This window comes from Diceros bicornis, chromosome 34 (assembly GCF_020826845.1).
Source record: "Diceros bicornis minor isolate mBicDic1 chromosome 34, mDicBic1.mat.cur, whole genome shotgun sequence".
Lineage (NCBI taxonomy): Eukaryota > Metazoa > Chordata > Mammalia > Perissodactyla > Rhinocerotidae > Diceros > Diceros bicornis.
In genome coordinates, this window is record NC_080773.1 from 33,234,183 (window position 1) to 33,257,053 (window position 22,871).

The 22,871-nt window shown below is 49.7% G+C and overlaps 2 protein-coding genes across 7 annotated transcripts in view; both read right to left on the reverse strand.

Annotated features, from left to right (window-relative positions):
* Positions 1-8,019: 8,019 nt before the first annotated feature.
* On the reverse strand, positions 8,020-12,072 carry TMEM86B (transmembrane protein 86B). The gene is made up of 4 exons (XM_058530780.1): positions 11,713-12,072; positions 11,316-11,372; positions 10,752-10,986; positions 8,020-10,063 (listed from the first exon to the last, which is right to left on the reverse strand). The coding sequence occupies exons 1-4, from the start codon at positions 12,070-12,072 to the stop codon at positions 9,681-9,683; spliced, it is 1,035 nt and encodes a 344-aa protein (XP_058386763.1). The 3' UTR covers positions 8,020-9,680.
* A 72-nt stretch (positions 12,073-12,144) lies between these two features.
* The window catches only part of PPP6R1 (protein phosphatase 6 regulatory subunit 1), a 34,164-nt gene continuing 23,437 nt past the window's right edge, over positions 12,145-22,871 (reverse strand). For 4 of the 6 annotated variants that reach the window (XM_058530302.1, XM_058530299.1, XM_058530300.1 and 1 more), the window contains exons 18-24: positions 14,390-14,526; positions 14,123-14,303; positions 13,949-14,019; positions 13,736-13,817; positions 13,238-13,348; positions 13,089-13,160; positions 12,145-12,996 (exon numbers count right to left, since the gene is read on the reverse strand). In XM_058530302.1, the coding sequence (XP_058386285.1) occupies positions 12,993-12,996; positions 13,089-13,160; positions 13,238-13,348; positions 13,736-13,817; positions 13,949-14,019; positions 14,123-14,303; positions 14,390-14,526 (658 nt within the window). In that variant the 3' untranslated portion in view covers positions 12,145-12,992. Of the gene's footprint in view, positions 12,997-13,084; positions 13,161-13,237; positions 13,349-13,735; positions 13,818-13,948; positions 14,020-14,122; positions 14,304-14,389; positions 14,527-22,871 lie in introns of those variants that run through there. The other 2 variants (XM_058530304.1, XM_058530301.1) reach the window with 2 other exon arrangements.

The following is a 22,871-nucleotide window of genomic DNA, read 5'->3' on the forward strand; positions in this document are numbered from 1 at the left end:
TAGTGCTTAACAAAAATAAAATTTTAAAACACTGTCTACTTCAAAAAGTTGTGGTGAGATATACTGAGGAAATACATATATATAAGTTGTCTATTAGTGTGTAATAAACTACCCCAAGACTTAGTGGCTTAAACCACAATAAACACTTACTGTCTCTCAGGTTCTGTGTGCAAGGAATTCAGTAGTGGTCTGGCCTGGTGGTTCCAGCTCAGAGTTTTTGTGAGGTTGCTGTCAAGAGGTTTGCTGGGGCTGCGTTCATCTGAAGGCTTGACTGGGGCTGGAAGATCCACTTCCATGACGGTTCACTTGCACAGCTGTTGGCAGGAGGCCTCAGCTCTTCACCACGTGGATCTCACTGTGATGCATCCTGAGCATCCTCACAACATGGCTCCCAGCTTCCCCCAGAGTCAACGGTCCAGGAGAGAGAACAAGACAGAACTCCGTGTCTTTTATGGCTTCAGAAGGCAGACACCACCATTTCTGGCATATCCAACTCATTACCCTGGTCAACCTCTTCCATGTGGGAGGGGACTCCCCAAAAATGTGAAAACCAGAAAGTGAGGACCACGTCTTGGATGGACGTGGCTACCCCATCATATTTGTACATAGTAATCATTTCATGAATGTTGGCCATTTTTATCACTTTCTGTAATATCAGTCCCCATGCGTCAAGCACACGTTACAAATGAGAAAGGAGAAGGAATTAACACGTACTGTGCTGCTCTGGAGCATCTCAGTTTTTGGACTTTGTTCTCACTTCAGGGGAGGAGGCTGGGGCCCAGAGGCGATGTGACCTGGGAATTCAATACTTGCCACTAAGCCTGAACTTTGCCTGCCCTTCACTCACTCCTCTTGCACACCCCTGAGATGTGTGGATTCATGCATCTCACCCTTGACCCCAGGGCATTCCTGAATACCCTACGATTGGAACTATACAAGACTTTTTTTTTTTTTTGCTGAGGAAGGTTCACCCAGAGCTGACATCTGTGGCTAATCTTCCTCTATTTTTTGGTTTTTTTGTATGTGGGTCACTGCCACAGCATGGCTGATGAGTGGTGTAGGTCCATGCCCAGGGACTGAACCCTGGCCGCTAAAGCAGAGGGCGCTGAACTTAACCACTATGCCACAAGGCTGGCCCTACAAGAATTTTTAATTTTCCTTATGCTTTCTCTGATTTAAAGCTTTCATTACATAAGCATATATTTTTGTGTGTGAGAGGAAGATCGGCCCTGAGCTAACATCTGCCAATCCTCCTCTTTTTGCTGAGGAAGACTGGCCGTGGGCCAACATCCATGCCCATCTTCCTCCACTCTACACGGGACGCCTGCCACAGCATGGCCTGACAAGGGGTGCATTGGTGCACGCCCGGGATCCAAACTGGCGAACCCCGGGCAGCCACAGCAGAGCGAGTGCACCCAACTGCTTGTGCCACCGGGCCGGCCCCCTACATAAGCATATTTTATACTCAGAAAATATATGTTACTTTTGTGTGTGTGTGTGTGTGTGAGGAAGATCAGCCCTGTGCTAACATCTGCCAATCCTCCTTTTTTTTTTTTTTTTTGCTGAGGAAGACTGGCCCTGGGCTAACATCGGTGCCCATCTTCCTCCACTTTATATGGGACGCCGCCACAGCACGGCTTGCCAAGCGGTGCGTTGCTGCACACCCGGGATCCGAACCGGCGAACCCCAGGCCGCCGCAGAAGAGCACATGCACTTAACCACTTGCGCCACCGGGCCGGCCCCAGAAAATATATATTATTTGAAGAGACATCCCATTTTAACTGCAGAACTCAGTTCTCACAAGACTGTTCTTGGGAAATTTCCCCCATCTGTATAATGAAGAGTCTGGTTAAAATATTCCCCAAATGCCCAGTCAGTGGGCAATGGATCAGATCTCCTCTCAACAGCTTAGGTTTCTGTTCCAGCCTTTTTCTCTTTCCCGTATCTTTGTTTCTCTCAGTCTCTCCCCCCCCACCCAGATCTTCCTATCAACTTGTACAGAGGCTTACTTTCCCTGCCTAAAAAGAAAAGAATCACCTCTCTCGACTCCACCGCCACCAGCCTGTCATCCTTCATCTGCCCTCTCTTCAAAACCCAACTTCTCCACAGAGTTGCCTGTACACAACCCAGCTGCTTCTTCCCCATGTAGGCAGATTCCCGTGCACGGGGAAGGCACACCAGAAATGAAACACGCAGGATCTTTCTTCTCTTCTTCTGCCCTTAAGAACAAAACTCTCCACGGAGTCACTGTGGGGAGCCCCAGTTGGCACAACCCTCCAGACTCGAGTTCTTTTCATCCCTTCTTACAAGCGTGATGGTAAGCACAAGAGGTGCTTGATCTGTATAACGATGGTTTCTCTGGGTCTGATGAGCAGGCATAGACTTGAGTCACCCTGGTGGCTCGTCTCAGTGCCTTAGCTCATGTGTTCTGGAAGCAGAGACTGAGACAAGGATGCTCACCATTTTTTTTGAGGGTTTGCTTTTAGGAGAAAGGGCGTGAGGGAAGAAGTATGGCGCAAGGGAAGGAGCTGAGTGAGGCTATGACTTGAGAGTAATCTACCCATGGGGGCGAGGGTCTGAACTTTGTACCCCCAGCTATGTCTATGGGTTTCTCCAGGGGTGAAAGTTTCATAACCTTCCCGGTAAGACAGTTTCTGTTAGGTCAAAGGCAATTCTCTTAAGAATGAGTCATCTGTGAGCAGCTGACACTCCTAGGAGCTAGGAGATGGGTGTTTTGTGCCATTAAAGGAGATCCGGGTTGGGCACCAACACATACACCCCGTGCAGCCTCATACCAGTTGCTAGACCAGAGCCAGTTCTCAGATTTGGAGCGCCTTTAATGTAGGGGATGCTTTTCCTTCAGGAAGGACCCGCTGATACTAACCAAAGTGTATGTTGTAAATCTTCCTCCTGACTTCCTGGAGGCCAACTTCAACGTGACTGTGAATTAGGAAAAGGGAAGGTAAGGGTTGCTAGATGCTGGTTCTGAATCAATACTAATCTATAAAGGCACAAAATGCCACTGTGGTCCATGACCTGACTGGTGCCTTGTGGGGGGGGGGGTTCAGGTAAAAAATGGAGGGTTGCCCGAGATTCTCATACAGTGGGCTGTGTGGACTGGAAAAATACTGTGTGGTCCCTTTCTCAGTTCTTGAGAGTGTAGTTGGAATAGACATACTCATAAAATGGTAGATGGGGCCGGCCCGGTGGAGCAGAGGTTAAGTGCTCACACTCTGCTGTGTGGCAGCCCGGGTTTCGCAGGTTCAGATCCTGGGAGCGCACCGATGCATCGCTTGTCAAGCCATGCTGTGGCGGCATCCCATATAAAGAGGAGGAAGATGGGCACGGATGTTAGCTCAGGGCCTGTCTTTCTCAGCAAAGAGGATTGGCATCGGATGTGAGCTCAGGGCTGGTCTTCCTCACACAAAAAAAATACTTAAATAAGTAAATAAATGAAATAAAATGGTAGACCCAACACTTGGGTTTCCTTGATCCGTGGTGTGAGGACTTTTATGGTGGGAAGGATCAATGGAAGCCACTAGAACATTTCCAACCTTTCCAAGGAAATAGCACTCAGGGAAATAGCAGATTGGTGCTACCGTCAAACCCTGGGAGATGCAGCTGTGGGAATTCCTACGGCATGCTCCTTCCATTCCCATGATTGGTCTATGTAGAAGTCAAGGGATCTTGGGCAATGGAAGTGGATATGTTCAACTTAATCAGGTGATCCTGTGAGTGGTAGCTTCTCTTCTGAAGACCGGGACTCCTTCAGCAAATTAACACAGCCCCTGGCCCTGGTATGCAGCTAAGGAAGTGGAAAATGCTTTTTTCCTGTATGCTGGTTAGCAAGGGCAGTGTTCTTTCACCTGACAGGGACAGCAGCACACTGGGCCTCTCTCTGGCTCCCTCTGGGACCTCGATCACCCCGTCATGCCATACAACATCATGCTGGTCCACCTCGCAGTTGGTTAGCCATTTGTCCTTACTGTAAGAGATATTTATGCAGATTTTTTGGTTTCTCAATAAATATTAGTTAAATGAATGAATGAATGAATGAATGAAGTGTGTTTTACCATTTGAGTTCTTTCTGATTTGCTCCCTTCCCACCTCACCAGCCTCCTCTCCTAGCTTTGCTCCAGCTACACAGAAGTTCTTAATGTTTTTTGTAGGCACTCCAGGCTGTTTGCACACTCTAGGTCTTTGCACATGCCGTCCCCTCTGTCTGGCAAGTTCTTTCTCCACCACCCAATGCCTGCTGCTCCTTCCCCTTCTGGTTGACCTCACACACAGGTGACCACTCCCTCCTGCATGAGCTTAACTAAGCAAATCTCTTATTATAATACTCGTAACATTGTATATGGCTACGTCTATTTCTCCTTTTTTTTTTTTTTGTCGGAGTGGGAACTTCATGAGGCTAGAGACAAGTCTATCCATCTCTGGAGCCACGGGGCCAACTCGGCACCTGGACACTGAAGGACTCGGGAAATATCACTTAACGTGAATTTGATTGTGTGTGTCAAGTCATCAGTCTTGTCAAGATGTCAGTCAAGATCCAGTCCACAGTCAATGATCCAGTCCAGCTTTTCACACAAGCTCACTCCCTTCCCACTGTCTTGAACTTGGGATTAGATCTTCTCTGATCTGCTGGTGAACCAGTCCAGACTCCTACTTCGTTGCCCCTCCGTCCAATTCAGCCCTTGTTTTCCTTTCTCCCAGCCATATCTGTGGGGACCCAGGATTGAAGGATTCAGGAAATTATGGAAGCCTGCCTCATATTGTAGGAGAACTCAGGTGTCCTGGCTCCCTTCTCTCAATAACTGAAGCAAGAAGGCGAGCCTGGGGAGCCTGAGGAAGGGAGCTTCCAGGTGGCAGGATGGCCAACGTGAAGCTTGCTTCGAGTGGGGATCTTCATTTGTACTATGGAGGAGGGACATGTACAAACGTGAATAGGAAAGGCCTGAAAGGCTTGGGCACCAAGGACTCCCAACTCAGTTCCCAAAGCTGCCACCATACCTGGAAGTTCTGGGCAAAGCCATGGTTGCCTTCTGTGAAAATCAATAAAAGAAACCATTTTTTTTGGTCAGGAAGGTCTGTAGGGGGTGCTCTCAACCCACATCACACATCGTCAATTACCTCAACCAGGAAGGGGTTGAGGCTTGCATTGCACACAAGTACAACTACTTTCTTATTGAGGGAAGATTTCTCTCCCCACCTGGCAACAGCCCAGCCGATGAGAAACACGGGAGCTCAGCCAATGAGAAGCTGTTGCCACCCTGAACTGCTACTTTCGCCCAAAGGACTTTAGTTTAGGAGGGCCCTTGCCTGCTCCCCGTCTTTCTCTATAAAAGCGGCCCCCTCCTTTGTTTTCTGGATTTGCTTGTGGTTCACCATAGCATGCACATCCTGAATTGCAATTCTTTTGGCTATCCCCAAATAAACTCTTTTTGAGATCAAATAACAGGCAAATTTGCTTTTTCAGTTGACACTTCCTTTGTCCTTCTCCTGATGTGATCAGCAAAACACTCAACCAGGATGCCCTTTGAAGATCTGGAGCAGATGGACGGATTTCACTGGGCAGGAGGAAGGAAATGGGGATTTATTCTCCTTTCCCCCATCAGCAGAACCTGCCTGCCCCGCCAGCCACTCAAGTCTGCCCTGAGTAACAATTTGGGAGTTTCTTGAAGTCTTACCATGATGTTGAAGGGTTCTTTTAACTACATCTTCAGTAGGGGAGGGGCAACCAGAATCCAAGGTGTCTCCACCTCTGTATTTAGCTCTCACCCCCTCATCGTGCCATCCACGCCCCCAGCCCCAGGCAACCAGGAATCTACTTCTGTCTCTTTGGCTTTCCTATTCTGAATATTTCATATAAATGGAATCCTATAATAATGATATTTTGGAACTGGTGTTCCGTCTTTCACTTAGTGTAATGTTTTCAAGGTTCATGCATTTTGCAGCATATAACAGAAGTTTATTCCTTTTTTATGACCAAATAATATTCCACAGACCCATTTTTTTGTTTTTAAGGGGCTATGACTGACAGGAAGTAATTGGTTCTCTGTGGGAATGGACCCTAGCGAAGCCAAGGAATGCCAAAGATTGCCAGCAAACCACCAGAAGCTCGGAGAGAAGCATGGAGCAGATTCTTCCTCACAGACCTGTAAAGGAACCAAATCTGCTGACACCTTGATCTTGGACTTCTGGCTTCCAGAACTGAGACAATAAATTTCTGTTGTTTAAGCCATTCAGTTTGTGGTACTTTGTTACGGCAGCCCTAGCAAACTAACACACCATTCTTCTCATTAGTATTACAAAAAATTGCATTCAGTTACGAATGTTATATATTTTTTTATGCTTTTTGTGTGTGTGTGTGTGTGAGGAAGATCAACCCTGAGCTAACATCTGTTGCCAATCCCCCTCTTTTTGCTGAGGAAGATTGGCCCTGGGCTAACATCCGTGCCCATCTTCCTCTACTTTATATGGGATGCCGCCACAGCATGGCTTGACAAGGAGTGCATTAGTGTGCGCCTGGGATCTATCTGAACCTGTGAACCCTGGGCCGCTGAAACGGAGCACGTGAACTTAACCGCTGCACCACTGGGCCGGCCCCATGAACGTTATATTTTTAACTGCATCAATAAAAAATTTGTGAAAATTTGTCTTTTCTTTTATTAAGTACCTACATAATATCCTCGATTTTGTCTCTGGACCCACAAAGTGGTTATTATCTGGCCCTTTACAGGAAAAATTTGCCAGCCCATGACCTAGTTATTTTTACCTGCACTTTTAGGTTCACAGCAAAATTGAGTGAAAGGTACAGAGATTTCCCATATACCCACAGCGCCCACCCATGCATAGCCTCCCCCATTAACCACATCCCCCACCAGAGTGGTACATTTGTTCCAATTGATGAACTTACATTGACACATGATAACCACCCAAAATCCATACTTCATTCCTTTTCACGGCTGAATAGTATTCTGTTGTATGGCTATACCACAGTTGGTTTATCCATTCACCAACTGATGGACATTTGGGTCCCCCGCTTTTGGCCATTATGAATAATGCTGCTTGAATATCCACATTGCAGTTTTTGTGTGGGTGTATGTGTTTAGTTCTGTTGGGTATATACCCAGGAGAGGCCAAACTCTCTTTACGCCCTCCTGTGGCAATCCTCTCTTTAGCCCACTCCAGCCACCAACCCTGTCCCCGGTCCACCACCAGTTCATGACCCCCTTCAATCGCCCCACGTTTCCACCCATTCTTGCTCTGCGGCTGTTAGTCCCTCTGCTTCATACTTTCCTCTCCCTGTATGGTTCCTTCAAGAACTAAATCCATATCCATTCACCATTTTGAACCAACCCCTCAGCTACTTACCCAACATCTGCAGCTTCCTGCAGGCTGGACCGTAGGCTGAACAAGCGCCAGGGACTCAAAGGGCAAACAACTGGGCTGGCCCGTGGCGTAGCGGTTAAGTGCGCCCCCTGCACTGCTGGCGGCCTGGGTTTGGATCCCGGGCGCGCACCGATGCACCGCTTGTCAGGCCATGCTGAGGCCGTGTCCCATGTAAAGTGGAGAAAGATGGGCACGGATGTTAGCCCAGGGCCAGTCTTCCTCAGCAAAAAGAGGAGGATTGGCATGGATGTTAGCTCAGGGCTGATCTTCCTCACAAATAAATAAATAAATAAATAAATAAATAAATAAATAAATAAAATAGAACATGGTCTTCAAACAGATGGAGGCTGGGAACGTACTCCTTGGCATTTTTCGCTGGGGTGGAGGTTGTTCTGGGGGGCCCTTTAGGAGGGGAAGAGAGGTGCCCACTTTATTTACTCCCCACCCCACCCAGTTAGTCTGTAGAGAGCCTGCCACTCTTGATGGCCAACAGAGCGATGAGGACCTGGCAGCATAGCAGGCAGTCGTGACCACCAAGCAGTGTGGGGCAGGGGTTGAATGAAGGTGTCCCAGCCATCTCAGATTGTGAAGAGCAGGGCACCCCACCCAGAAAACCCACCCCTGAGCAGGTCACACCACAGCATGCTTGCCTCATCTGGCCCTAGGCCTTCCTGTATGGTGAGCAGGCACACTTGCCTGAAGGTGAGGTAGGGACTAAAAAGCAGGACTGGGTTCTGTGGGTCCCTAAAAGCACATAATGGATGTAGAAAGTCTCCTAAGAGTCCCTTGAAGTACATCATGGACACAGAAGTCTCCTCTCTGCTGTAAGAGTACGTAAATGTACATCATGGAGGTACAAGTCTCCTCTCTGCCATAAGAGTCCCTAAAAACACATCACAGATGCAGAAGTCGACTAGGGTTTGGAGAGCAGCTCTGACCACTTCATGTTCTCAGATGCAGAACCTGAGGCTGAGAGGGGCAGTGGGCTGCCAAGGTCACAGCCAGCACGAGGGCCACACCTGGGTTCTTCCTTCCTTAGTACTCCGTTCCCACTCTGTTATTACCCACTCCTTCCTCCAAGGTCCCCTCATCTTCGAGTCTCCTCACCTCAACCTCTCCTCTGCTGATACTCTATGTGACTCTAGTGGGTTGAACTGTGTCCCCCACAGAGATGAGTCCAAGTCCCAAGCCCCAGTACCTATGGATGTAATGTTCTTGAGAAACAGTCTTTGCAGATGTAATTAAGGATCTCAACATGTGATCACCCTGGATTTAGGGTGGGACTAAATGCCACGACTGGTGTCCTTTGGGACGACAGAGCCAGAGGGAGAATGCCCTGTGAGGATGGAGGCAGAGATCAAGGAACACCAGGGATGGCCAGGGCCACCAGGGGCTGGCAGAGGCGGGAAGGATCGTCCCCTTGAGTCTTGGAAGCAGCAGCCCTGATGCCGCCCTTATTTTGGACGTCTGGCCTCCAGACCTGGGAGAGACTGAACTTCTGTTGTTTTAAGCCGCCCAGTTGGCAGCAGTTTGTGACAGCAGCTGTAGGAAACTAACATACCGACCAGCCTCCTCTCAGCCTCAGATCTGTAAACTCATCTGTACAACGGGCACAGTGAAGCCCTGCTGGTCCCCACACAGGGCCCGGGGCAGGGGTGGATTCCATGTCCCACCAGCCCCGGGCACGAGGCCTGCTCACGGGGAGTCTGCTGTGTGCATAGCTAACAATACCGCACTGGACACGTACAAATGTGCTACGAGGATACACCTCACAGTAAGTGCTCTTACCACGAGAATAAAAAAAGATGCAGTGCACGACACTGTCAATATCCTTAACGTCACTGAATCGTACTTAAAAATGGTTACAACGGTAAATTTTGTTGCAGAAAAAAAAGAACTGTTTGTTGTTATTATTGTGATCACCCCTCCCCCAACACCCCACTCAAAATAACGGAGATGTCGTAGTTTCAAAGTCCACTTTACTCAGGCAACAAAAAAGCTTAGGGCCAGAGGGAAGAGGGCAGGTGGCGGGAGGGCACAGCGCGGGTCTGGGTGGGGGCCTGGAGTCAGGACGGCGGGGAGGTGGCGGGAACTTGGCGGTGGATTCGGAGTTGTGCGAACAGCTCCCACACATCTCCAGAGGACCAGCGCCTGCAGACAGGAGGCCGGGGAGCCTGGCTTCCGCCCCCGGGGATGTTTCTCAGGCAGGCCAGGGGGGCAGGTCTGGGAGGCCCAGGTCCTTGCAGGAGGGGAAGGGGCAGACACCCGCCCGCCTCGGCCCCTGGTCAGTTGGTCTGGAGCCCAGGGCTCTGGAAGGCCGACAAGGCGATGAGGACCTGGGCGGAGTAGTAGGTGGCCATGACCACCATGCGGGCGTGGGGCAGGGGCTGGACGAATGTGTCCCAGGCCAGCACAGCATCGGAGAGCGTGAAGAGCAGGGCGCCCCAGCTGGCGCTCCCACCTCTGGCCAGGCCACGCCACAGCATGGTGGCCAGGGCCAGGGCGTAGGCCGTCAGGGGCGGCACCATGCCGGGTGAGAGGTGCAGCAGCAGGAGGCCGCAGTACGGCACCGAGGCCAGCACGATGGGCAGCAGGAGGCCTGGCCGCAGGGGAGTGAGGCCGAAGGCCCGGATGTAGAGCAAGTGGGCCACAGCAAAGGCGGCCACGCCTGGAGGAGACAGGGGTGGGGGCGCCCCGTGAACCGCCGAGTCCTGCTTCCCCAACTCAGCTCGCTGCCCAGAGCCTGAAGGACAGGACTGTGCCGGAGCACCAGCTCCTCTCCTGGCCCCAGCACCCTCATCCTCCAGGATTACTGCACCGGCCTCCGTGGTTGTCTCCCTTTTCCCCGCCCTTGGCCCGAGAGCGATTCTAAAACGCACGCTGCGTTCTGTCCTTACTCTGCTCACAGCTGCCCACCGATTGTCCATTCTGCTCAGCTCCACTCACCAGGCCACTTGGAAGACACACCGCGTGCCCCCACCCCAGGGCCTTTGCACTGGCTGGACCCTCTGCCTGGACCAGCCTTCCCCGGATGGACACAAGCTGGCTCCCGCACCCTCTTCAAGACATTATATTCTCAGCAAGGCTGTCCTCAACTGGTCTACTCACGACAGCAACCCCTAGTCCCTTGCTTTTGTTTCCCCTCCGCACCACTCACGCCTCCTAAGGGGACACTGCCTGACTCTCAGTGGAACAAGGGCTCCATGAGGACAGGGGTTTGCGTGTGTCTCGGTCACTGCTGGCCCCTGTGCCTTTCAACGCTGCCCGCTCATGGCAGGCACTCTATCGGGGAGCAGCCCCCTGCGCCCCAGACCCCTCTGTGTGGGGTCTGACAGGGGCAGTGCGGCCCCACTCACCGTAGAGGAAGGTCGCGGGCCAGAGGAGGAAGGCGTCCCCCACGGCCGAGCACAGGAGGCCCCCCTGCAGGAGCGCACTGGAGCGCACGGCCCGCAGGAGCACCACCAGGCAGAGGACAGGCAGGCACTTGACCAGGGCGCCGACCCAGGACGGTGGGGCCTCGGGGGTCCACAGAAGGAGGTAGACAGCACAGGTGAGGAAGAAGAGGCTCAGCCACCTGCCCACGTACGGCGGCTTCGGGGGACAAGGGGGCTGCTGAGTCTCTGGGGCTTACCCCAGCCCCTGAGACAAGGCTCCAAAACCCTCCTGGCCTCAGGGGCCTCAGCCAATCTCCAGCCCTTGGTGGTCAGGCCTCACCAGACCAGAACTCAGGTCTTGGGGCTTCCACCCCACCCTGACCTGGGGACCCCAGCCACGCTGCAGGGTTGGAGGAGCTGCTCAGGGACCAGGACATCCAGGCCCACAGACCCAGCCTCCCAGAAGGGAGGACCCCCCAATACCTCCAGGCTGCTTGGGTTCCCAGAAACCCAGGCCCAGTCCCTCCTACGCTGGACGGTCCTCACTTGGGCTGAGAAGCGAGACTCTTGGGGAAGCCCCTTTTTCCCGGCATCCATGTCAGCCTATAACCCCCCGAGAGTGGCTCATATGTGGGCACCAGTGGCTTTGGGGGTGGAGGGGATGGCGTGTGGTTACACGTTAACCCAAGGGGCGTCCCGTGGACTCTGGGACTGATAACAGGGCCCAGGGAGCCGCCTGGTACCCACTGATAAGGTGCCCTTCAGGACCCAGGGGTCCCTACTCTCCTCACAGGCCCCCGTCCCCGGGGGGCCGTGCCAGCCAATCAAAGGGATGGGGTGCTGGGGCAGGACGGAAACTGCCTCATCCCCTCCCCGCCATACCCCTGCGGTCTGGGCTCTGGCCTCAGCAGGGCTCCCCCAGCTCCTTCCCTGCAGCACAGACAGGCCTTGGTGGCCTCCGCCACAAACGCTTGCTGGACGAGTGCACACCAAGGAGTTGTGCGAGGTCACCGTCACCGTGCCGGCCCCCAGCTCTGGATGTCACGTACATGTCGGGCAGGCGTGCCTGGTCTGTGCCGTAACTTTCCGCGTGGAAGGCATGGACCCACTGGGTCCCCGGAAATGGTTGCCAGGACCAGGTCCCAGACAAGGCAGGCCACTCCCGGCTCCTCCTCCTGGGAGACTCCTTCCTGGTCTGAACAGAGGTGTCGCCATCCCCAGCAGAGGACAGAGGTTTGGAGCCTCCTTCCACTCTTTGAGGCTCGCACCCCAAGGCTGAGGGAGGGCCGGGGTCCTGTGGCATGGTGCGGGAGCGGCTCAGGCTCTCCCACCCCTGGGCCCAGAACCCCAGGTCTGAGCAGCAGGAGTCTTCAACTGTCTTCCTTTATTTATTTATATTTGCAATATGAAATAGAAGCTCAGCACGAACACACGCACACTCACGCCGGCTTGGGGAGAGGGAGCTGGGACAAGGTCACTTGGCAGCTGGGCTGGACCCCAGGCCCTTGGGCATGGGAGGGGGACCCCAGCCGGACCCCTGCCTCTGGGTCTACGGGAGGTGCGGGGGTCTCGGTGAGTGCATCAGGGCCCCGTGGGAATGACACCAAGGCGGACCCCCTGGGACTGGGACCCCAGCCCCCACAGAGCTGGCTGGGCCAGGCAGAGGGTCCTTTAGCTCCCAGCTCGGGTGAAAGTGCAGGGTCCGGGGCCGGGGGTGGGCAAAGGCACAGCCCGCACTCGGGCCCTCCCCGAGGTGACCTGAGCTGAGAGGCCGTCTGCACCGGAGGGCGGGGGCGTGGCGGGAGGGGAGAGGGTGCAGGGGCCCTGCTGGGACACGGTGAAGGTCCCCCCTCGCCCCTCGGCCTGGCTTCCTTCTGGCTCTCCTCCCGCCCACTCTCTCCCCCTCAACACATATATATATTTATATATATATATAATATATAATATAGGTCTCTCTCTCTCTCTCTCTCTCTCTCCTCTCTCTGTACTCGACTCTTTATCTTTATTCTGGGAGACAGACTCCGTAATTTCTTTTCTCAGTGCAGATGCGGGTGGGGGTGGGGGGCCTAGCTCCCTGCACCAGCCTCCTGGGAGTCCAGAAAGAGCGTGGGCGGGGGTGGGGTGATGGGGCAACCGGGCCATCGTGGGACCCGCCCTGCCCCCCACCCGGGCAGGTCCACATGGAGTACGGAGGACTTGGCCGCCACGGCTGGGACCAGGCAGTTACCTGGGAACCGACAGAGAGAGCCGTGTGAGGAGCCACCCACCGCCCTCCAAGCCCTACCCGCAGCCCCCAGTCCACCTGCCCCAGCCACTCACTGGGAGCCCGGGCACAGCGGCCCTCCCGGGGCAGAGCCATTGGGTATCGGAGGCGGCTCAAGGGCCTGGGCACTGTTGGGGAGAGGGCATGGAGAGGTCAGTACCTCTCCACATAATGCCTGCTGCCCACGAGGCCACCCCGTGCTCACCTCTGGCTTCGGGGGAGCCCCAAGGGCTCTGGGCTCTTCTCCCCCTCCGCGGTCTGGGGGGGCTGGTGGGCCCCAGGGGCTGGGACAGAGGTAGCAGGGTCTCTGGTTGCACTGAAGAGGGTCAGAGGGGTTACGGTACCGATGCCCTGCTGGACGCTCTCACCTCCCAGCCCATTGGGTAAGCGGTGAAGGAGCGCACAGCCAGGGGAGTCCTGCACGTCCACGGGAGCTCCACACGGGCTCAGCACACTCCCGTCCCCTTCTGGAAGCCTTCTGGCCCCTGAGGTTGAGCTCCCGGGGGCCTCTGGGCTCCAGGATCCCTCTCTTGCGCCCACGTGTGGCCATAGGCACAACCTGCAGCTGCCACGAGGCCCAAGGCAGCGGCACGGACCTGGAGTGTCCGGCAAGGGCCCTTCAGAGCAGCTCCGCAGCAGGGACAGCCCAGGGTCAGCTTCCACCCGCCTCCCCCTTGGCCAGCAGCTGGCCCCAGCTGGTCACCTGTCCAAGGAGCTGGGGGTGGAGCACGTCCCTCTGTGGGTGGCCTGGAGGTCCCCGACGCTGACCAAGGCCTGGCAGGGGGCTGTGCGGGGGAAGAGAGGCCCAGAGGCTGGAGACTCAGCAGGTTCTGTGCTGCCTCGCTCCTCAGATGGGCATGTAGAAGGCCCGGGGACGGCGGGGAAGGGCGACGGGGTGTGGAGGGCAGGGGCTCACCCGAGGGCTCCGCTACTTTGCTGCCATCTGTGGCTTCCTGAGGTGCTGAGGGGGGTGTGGGGTCCTGAGACCTGGGAGGTGAGAGAAGTAGCCCAAGGGGTGCTGGGGTCAGCACTTGAGCCCAAGGGAACCAGGACCCAGGCCAGTGCCTCCCCACCCTGCCTCCTGCCTCACCTGAGCTGCAGCGCATCACGGGCTGCAGGGCCAGCTGGGCTCTGGGCTGGGAGGTTCCAGGGCATGGCGAGGGGCCCCTGTGGGACTGGGGACCCAGGGCGAGGCTCCTCCTCCCTGGAGTCTTGGGGGCCGGTCATGGCGTCCGTAGGCACTGGCTTAAAGCTGGCTGTCCAGTTGGAGCCTGGGGTGGGGTGGGGGCAGGGTGAGCACCACAGGCAGACATCTTGCATGTGCCCACATCCCGCCCCACTCCACACGTTCACCTACCCGGAGGCTGAGGGCCGGGGCTGGGGTAAGAAGGGGGCCCGGCCCCTCTGCTGGCTGCCCGGCCATCGCCGTCCTCCTCCTCCTCCTCATCATCATCCTCCTCCTCCTCCTCCTCGCTGTCTGTGCTGCCTCCACTCCTGCCCCCAGAAACCACCCGTCAGCTGCGGTGCAGAACAGAGACACCCGTCTCCACCCTCCGACCACCCAGCACTGACACAGGCAAACATCTGTGAGGGAATGAACAGAGGTGACAAAAGGGATGGAGGGGAGGGGACAGCAGGGAAGCCACGGGAGGGCACGTCAGAGGCCCCCCAGCCCAGAGTGTGAAGACGCCTGGAGAGAGAGCCCTGCGTCCCACCACGGGAAGGCGGGCAGGAACCACGGGTGCCCATGTGGAGAGCAGCACAACCCCCAGCACCAAGGGCAGGAAAAGCCCCACAGCGGGGTCCGCACGGAACGGACCCGCCCACCACCTGGTCTGGCCTCTCAGGGGACGGCCGACCTGACACTCTTCCTCTAACTACAAACTCGGATGGACTTGTGTCCCCACCATATCCTCGGCTGAGAGCAAAGTCCGACATGCACAGCGGCTCCAATGACACCGGCTGAATGCTGACTGAGAGGCGACTCGGGAGCGGGGAGAAAGTCCGACTGGCCTGTGTCCACCCACTGGCCAACAGCTAAGCAAACTACACGGTTTCTACAACGCTGAGAGCATGCCGCTGTCACAACAGTCATCCACTACTCTAACCAGAAAGGACTATACCTACACAGAGTTAAAAATAAACTGAGACAAACAGCAAACGGGGAAGAGGAGGGAGCTTCCTAAACCTGAAAAGGGCACCTCCCAAACCCGCAACCGGCATCACACCCGCTACTACACCACACTCGACGGGGAGGACCAAGCGCTCCCCTGAGATCAGGAACACGACAAGAGGGCCGTTCTCCCCGCCTCTGGTCCAGACCGTGCTGGAGGACACTTAGGCAACAGAAAGTGAAGTCAAGTGGAAAGGAAGGAGCAAAACTCTCTCTAATTGCAGATGGCATGATCTTGTCTCTAGAAAATTCTAAGAAATCCACTAAAACGGTTAGAACTAGTGAGTTCTGCAACGGTGCAGGACACAAGATCAATGCACAAAAATCTACCATATTTCTACACACCTGTGACAATCTCAAAACGATTCTGACAAAACAATTCCATTTACAATTACACCAAAAAAAAATAAAATACTTCGGAATAAATTTAACAAAAGAAGCATAAAACTTATACTCTGAAAACTCATACAACGGGGAAAAACTGAGAGCCATTCCTCTGAGAACAAGAAAGAGACAAGGGTGCCCCCTCTCACCACTCTTATTCAACACAGTACTGGAGGTTTGGCCAGAGCAATTAGACAACAAAAATGAATAAAAGGAATCCAAATAGGCAATGAAGAAGTGAAACTCTCACTATTTGCAAATGACATGATTTTACATATAGAAAACCCTAAAGAATCCACTGGAAAACTATTAGAAATAATCAACAACTACAGCAAAGTTGCAGGGTACAAAATCAACTTACAAAAATCAGTTGCATTTCTGTATGCTGTTAACAAATTAACAAAAAGAGAACTCAAAAAGATAATCCCATTTACAATCGCAACAAAAAGAATAAAATATCTAGGAATAAATTAAACTAAGGAGGTGAAAGATCTATAGAATGAAAACTATAAGACATTACTGAAAGAAATCGATGATGACATAAAGAAATGGAAAAATATCCCATGCACATGGATTGGAAGAATAAACATAGTTAAAACGTCCATACTACCTAAAGCAATCTACAGACTCAATGCAATCCCAATCAGAATCCCAATGACATTCTTCACAGAAATAAAACAAAGAATACTAAAATTCATATGGGGCAACAAAAGACCCCAAATAGCTAAAGCAATCCTGAAAAAAAAGAACAAAGCTGGAGGCATCACAATTCCTGACTTCAAAATATACACAAAGTGGTAGTAATCAAAACGGCATGGTACTGATACAAAAACAGACACACAGATCAACGGAACAGAATTGGAAGCCCAGAAGTAAAACCACACATCTAAAGACAGCTAATCTTCGACAAAGGAGCTAAGAACATACAATGGAGAAAGGAAAGTCTCTTCAATAAATGGTGCTGGGAAAACTGGACGGCCACATGCAAAAGAATTAAAGTAGGGGCCGGCCTGGTGGCACAGTGGTTAAGTTTGCGTACTCTGCTGTGGCGGCCCAGGATTCACAGGTTCAGATCCCGGCCGTGGACTGACACATCACTTGTCGAGCTGTACTGTGGTGGTGTCCCAGATAAAGTAGAGAAAGATGGGCACAGATGTTAGCCCAGGGCCAACGTTCCTCAGCAAAAAGAGGAGGAGCGGCAGCTGTTAATTCAGGGCTAATCTTCCTCACAGGAAAACAAACAAAAAAAAGAATGAAAGTAGACCATCTTCTTTCGCCATACACAAAAATTAACTCAAAATGGATCAGACTTGAAGGTGAGACCTGGAACTATAAAACTCCTGGAAGAAAACATAGGCAGTACACAATTGGACATGGGTCATAAAGAGGTCTTTTCGGATTCCATGTCTACTCGGACAAGGAAAACAAAAGAAAAAATAAACAAGTGGGACTTCATCAGATTAAAAAGCTTCTACAAGGCAAATGAAACCAGGATCAAAGGGAATAGACAACCCATCAGCTCGGAGAAAATGTGTGCAAATCATACATCCAACAAGGGGTTAATCTCCATTATATTAAAGAACTCACACAACTGAACAACAAAAAAACAAATAACCCGATCAAAAAATGGGCAGAGGATATGAACAGATACTTTCCCAAGGAAGATATACAGATGGCCAATAGGCACATGAAAAGATGTTCAACATCACTAATAATCAGGGAAATGCAAACCAAAACAACACTAAGATATCACTTTACACCAGTTAGAATGGCTATAATCACCAAGACAAAAAAAACAACAAATGCTGGAGAGGATGTGGAGAAAAGGGAACCTCACTCGTTGCTGGTGGGAACGCAAACTGGTGCAGCCTCTAGGGAAAACAGTATGGAAATTCCTCAAAAAACTGAAAACAGAAATACCTTATGATCCAGCTATCCCACTACTGGGTATCTACCCAACGAACCTGAAATCAACAATCCAAAGAGGCTTATGCACCCCCATGTTCATTGCAGCATTATTTACTATAGCCAAGACATGGAAGCAACCCAAGTGTTCCTCGACTAATGACTGGATCAAGAAGATGTGGTATATATATACCATGGAATACTACTCAGCCATAAAAGACAAAATTGTCCCATTTGCAGCAACATGGATGGACCTGGAGGGTATTATGTTAAGTGAAATAAGCTAGAGAGACAAAGACAAACACTGTATGACTTCACTCATATGTGGAATATAAACTAACACACGGACAGAGAAAACAGTTTGGTGGTTACCAGGGGCAAGAGAGTAGTGGGGGTGGGCACAAGGGGGGAAGCGGTGCCTTTATATGGTGACTGACAAACAATAATGTACAACTAAAATTTCACAATGTTATAAACTATTATGACATCAATAAAAAAAAGAATATAATCCCATTTACAATCTCAACAAAAAGAATAAAATATCTAGGAATGAGCTTAACCAACAAGGTGAAAGACCTATACACTGAAAACTATAAGACATTATTGAAAGAAATTGAAGACGACATAAAGAAATGGAAAGATATTCCATGCTCATGGATTAAAGAATAAACATAGCCAAAATGCCCATACAACCTACAGCAATCTACAGATTCAATGCAATCCCAATCAGAATCCCAATGACATTCTTCATGGAAAGAGAACGAAGAATCCTAAAATTTCTATGGAACGACAAAAGACCCCAAATAGCCAAAGCGATCCTGAGAAAAAAGAACAAAGCTGGAGGCATCACAATCCCTGACTTCAAAATATCCTACAAAGCTACAGTAATCAAAACAGCATGGTACTGGCACAAAGACAGACACACAGATCAATGCAACAGAATTGAAAGCCCAGAAATAAAACCACGCATCTATGGGAGTGACGTCAGCATCATGGCGGAGTGAGCTTTCCCGTGAATTCTTCCCCCACAAAATACAACAAACTAACAGCCACAGACCAACAACGGAATCCCAGACAGTCAAAAGCTAGAGCAGAGGGATCCACACTGCCGCACATCTGAGAGCGGAACGTGCTGGGCCCCCGGAGGAAGTGGGGAGAGGTAAGGAGAACTCCGCTCCCTCCCCATCAGATCAGCGATCCGGTCCGCGCAGCTCCCAGAGAGGGGGGAGGCGCGGCCCTCGGCGGGAAACTGCAGCTCTTCGGGCGCTCTCAACCAGTGGGAAACTCCCGCACAGAGGGCTCAGAGGAGCCACAGGGCTACCATCAACATCTGAGCAACCCAGAGAGCGGATAAAGAGGGGCAAACGAGAAGCCTCCCACGTCAGGGACCCAGAGGGCAAAAGAGAGAGCTCCCCCCTCCCCACAACCCGGAGTCTGCAGCTCGACCAGATCTAGCGGTCCGAGGCAGACCTGAATAAATTGGACTGGACCCGTGGATCGCAGTGGGGAAAAGAAACAAAACAAAACAAAACAAAACTGCGGATCGCAGCAGAAAAACTGGGGCAGAGCACAGGGGGCTTAGACTACACAGCCCTTCACCACCACACAGTGGCGGCAGGTGGAAAGTGCAACCAGAGACTTCCAGGATGAGGAAAACCAAAACCAACACAGGAACCACAATGCAAAAATATATGAAATCACCAGACCAGAAACAAAATGACAAGCAACCAGAAATCAACCCCGAAGACACAGAAATCCATAAACTAAATGACAGAGATTTCAAAATAGCTATCATAAAAACACTCAACGAAATACGAGACAACACAGACAAACAATTCAATGAGATTAGGAGTTTCTTCACAAAAGAGATTGAAATCATAAAGAAAAACCTATCAGGGCTGATGGAGATGAAGAACACAATGGAGGAGATAAAGGAGAATCTGGAATCTTTAAAGAACAGAGCTGACAATATGGAGGAAAGAATTAGTACTTTAGAGGATAGGAATACAGATATACTCCAGATGGAAGAAGAGAGAGAACTAAGACTAAAAAGAAATGAAGAAAGACTCCGAGAAATATCGGACTCTATTAGAAAATGTAACATAAGAATTATAGGTATTCCTGAGGGAGAGGAGAGGGAAAGAGGAACAGAGAGCCTATTCAAGGAAATAATAGCTGAAAATTTCCCAAATCTGGGGAAGGAGCAGGAAATACCAGTAAGCGAAGCCAACAGGACTCCTATATATATTAACAGACAAAGGCCTTCACCACGACACCTAGTGGTAAGGCTAGCCAGGGTCAACGACAAAGAAACAATATTAAGGGCAGCTAGACAAAAACAAAAAATAACGTACAAAGGAACTCCCATCAGGCTCTCAGCGGATTTCTCAACAGAAACTTTTCAGGCTAGAAGAGACTGGAATGATATATTCAAAATACTAAAAGACAAAAACTTTCAGCCAAGAATACTCTATCCAGCAAAAATATCCTTCAAATATGATGGAGAAATAGTAACTCTCCCAGATAAACAAAAGCTAAGGGAGTTCATGGCCACGAGACCGCCACTACAAGAAATACTCAAGAAGGCCCTCAGGCCCGAAAACAAGAAGAGAAAGGGAACACAAAGCTTGGAGTAAGGAGAAAAGTAGGCAGACAAAATCAGAGAAATAGTAGATCTTTACCGGAATAGGTTAGCAACCACTTAAATACTAAACTCAAAGATCAAAGGAAGAAATTCACCAAAAATAAATTTAACCTCATCACTGTAAACACACAGCCACAACACAAGATAGAATAAGGTATAACAAGAGCAACTTAGAAGGGGAAGAGGAAAGTGACTGAATTGACTTAGTATAAGGAAATAGGAGGCTATCAGATAATGGACTGTCTCATACAGAAGATTTTTCGCCCAAACCTCAAGGTAACCACTAAACAAATAATCAAATTAAAACCACATATGATAAACAAAGAGAAAACTAGAAGAATCATAAGACAGAACAACCAAACTGAATTGGCAGTCCAAAACAAATGGGACAAGAAACAAAGGAAATGCAAAAGAACCAGAAAATAAGTGACAAAACAGCAACATTCAACCCTCATATTTCAATAATTACCCTAAATGTAAATGGATTGAACTCTCCAATCAAAAGATACAGAGTGGCAGGATGGATTAAAAAGCAAGACCCAACAATATGCTGCCTTCAGGAAACACATCTTAGCACTAAAGACAAGCACAGGCTCAGAGTGAAAGGATGGAAGACAATACTCCAAGCTAATGGCAAACAAAAGAAAGCAGGTGTTGCCATACTCATATCAGACAAAGTAGACTTCAAGATAAAACAGGTTAAGAAAGACAAAGAAGGGAAATATATAATGATAAAAGGGACACTCCATCAAGAAGACATATCACTTATAAATATATATGCACCCAACATAGGAGCACCAATGTACATAAAACAACTATTAACAAACCTAAAAGGAGAAATCAACAACAACACAATAATAGTAGGGGATCTTAACACCCCACTTACAGCAATGGATAGATCATCCAGACAAAAAGTTAATAAAGAAATATTAGACTTAAATGAAAAACTGGACGAGATGGACCTAGTAGACATATACAGAGCACTCCACCCAAAAACAGCTGACTACACATTCTTCTCAAGCGCGCATGGAACATTCTCTAGGATAGACCATATGTTGGGAAACAAAGCAAGCCTCAATAAATTTAAGAGGATTGAAATCATAACAAGCATCTTTTCAGACCATAAGGCTATGAAACTGGAAATGAACCAGGAAAAAAAAACTGGGAAAGTGACAAAAATGTGGAGATTAAACAACATGCTACTGAACAACCAATGGATCATTGATGAAATTAAAGGAGAAATCAAAAACTATCTGGAAACAAACGAAAATGATAACATGCCATATCAAACCATATGGGATGCAGCAAAAGCGGTCCTGAGAGGGAAACTCATAGCGATACAAGCCCACCTTAACAAACAAGAAAAAGCCCTAATAGGCAACCTTAAATTACACCTAACAGAACTAGAAAAAGAAGAACAAACAAAACCCAAAGCCAGCAGAAGGAGAGAAATAATAAAAATCAGAGCAGAAATAAATGATATTGAGACCAAAAAAACAGTAGAAAGGATTAATGAAACAAAGAGTTGGTTCTTCGAGAAGATAAACAAAATAGACAAACCCTTAGCCAGGCTAACTAAGAAAAAAAGAGAAAAGGCTCAAGTAAATAAAATTAGAAATGAAAGAGGAGAAATTACAACGGATACCATGGAAATACAGAGGATTATAAGAGAATACTATGAGAAATTATATGCCAACAAATCGGACAATCTAGAAGAAATGGATAAATTCTTAGACTTATACAACCTCCCAAAATTGAACCAAGAAGAAATGGAGAATCTGAATAGACCAATCACAAGTAAAGAGATTGAAATAGTAATCAAAAACCTCCCAAAAAATAAAAGTCCAGGACCAGATGGCTTCTCCAGTGAATTTTACCAAACATTCAAAGAAGATTTACTACCCATCCTCCTCAAACTATTCCAAAAAATAGAGGAAGATGGAACACTTCCTGAATCATTCTACGAGGCCAACATCACCCTGATACCGAAACCAGACAAAGACAATACAAAGAAAGAAAATTACAGGCCAATATCGCTGATGAACATTGATGCAAAAATCCTCAACAAAATATTGGCAAACCGAATACAACAATATATTAAAAAGATCATACACCATGATCAAGTGGGATTTATACCAGAGACGCAGGGATGGTTCAACATCCGCAAATCAATCAACGTGATACATCACATCAACAAAACAAAGAATAAAAACCACATGATCATCTCAATAGACGCAGAGAAGGCATTTGACAAGATACAACATCCATTTATGATAAAAACTCTCAATAAATTGGGAATAGAAGGAAAGTACCTCAACATAATAAAGGCCATATATGACAAACCCACAGCTAACATCATACTCAACGGGGAAAGACTGAAAGCCATTCCTCTGAGAACAGGAACGAGGCAGGGCTGCCCACTCTCACCACTCCTGTTCAACATAGTACTGGAGGTTTTGGCCAGAGCAATTAGGCAAGAAAAAGGAATAAAAGGAATCCAAATAGGTAACGAAGAAGTGAAACTCTCACTATTTGCAGATGACATGATTGTATATATAGAAAACCCTAAAGAATCTGTTGGAAAACTGTTAGAAACAATCAACAACTACAGCAAAGTTGCAGGGTACAAAATCAATCTACAAAAATCAGTTGCATTTCTATATGCTAATAATGAACTAACAGAAAGAGAGCTCAAAAAGATAATACCATTTACAATTGCATCAAAAAGAATAA

Excerpts from the sequence above, each read along its gene's own strand:
- TMEM86B (XM_058530780.1), bottom strand. The coding sequence starts at position 12,072 with ATGCCACAGGACCCCGGCCCTCCCTCAGCCTTGGGGTGCGAGCCTCAA. Across the intron at positions 10,987-11,315 it reads AGTCTCGCTTCTCAGCCCAA|CCGCCGTACGTGGGCAGGTG; the intron begins GTGAGGACCGTC and ends TGTCCCCCGAAG. Across the intron at positions 10,064-10,751 it reads GCCCGCGACCTTCCTCTACG|GCGTGGCCGCCTTTGCTGTG; the intron begins GTGAGTGGGGCC and ends TGTCTCCTCCAG.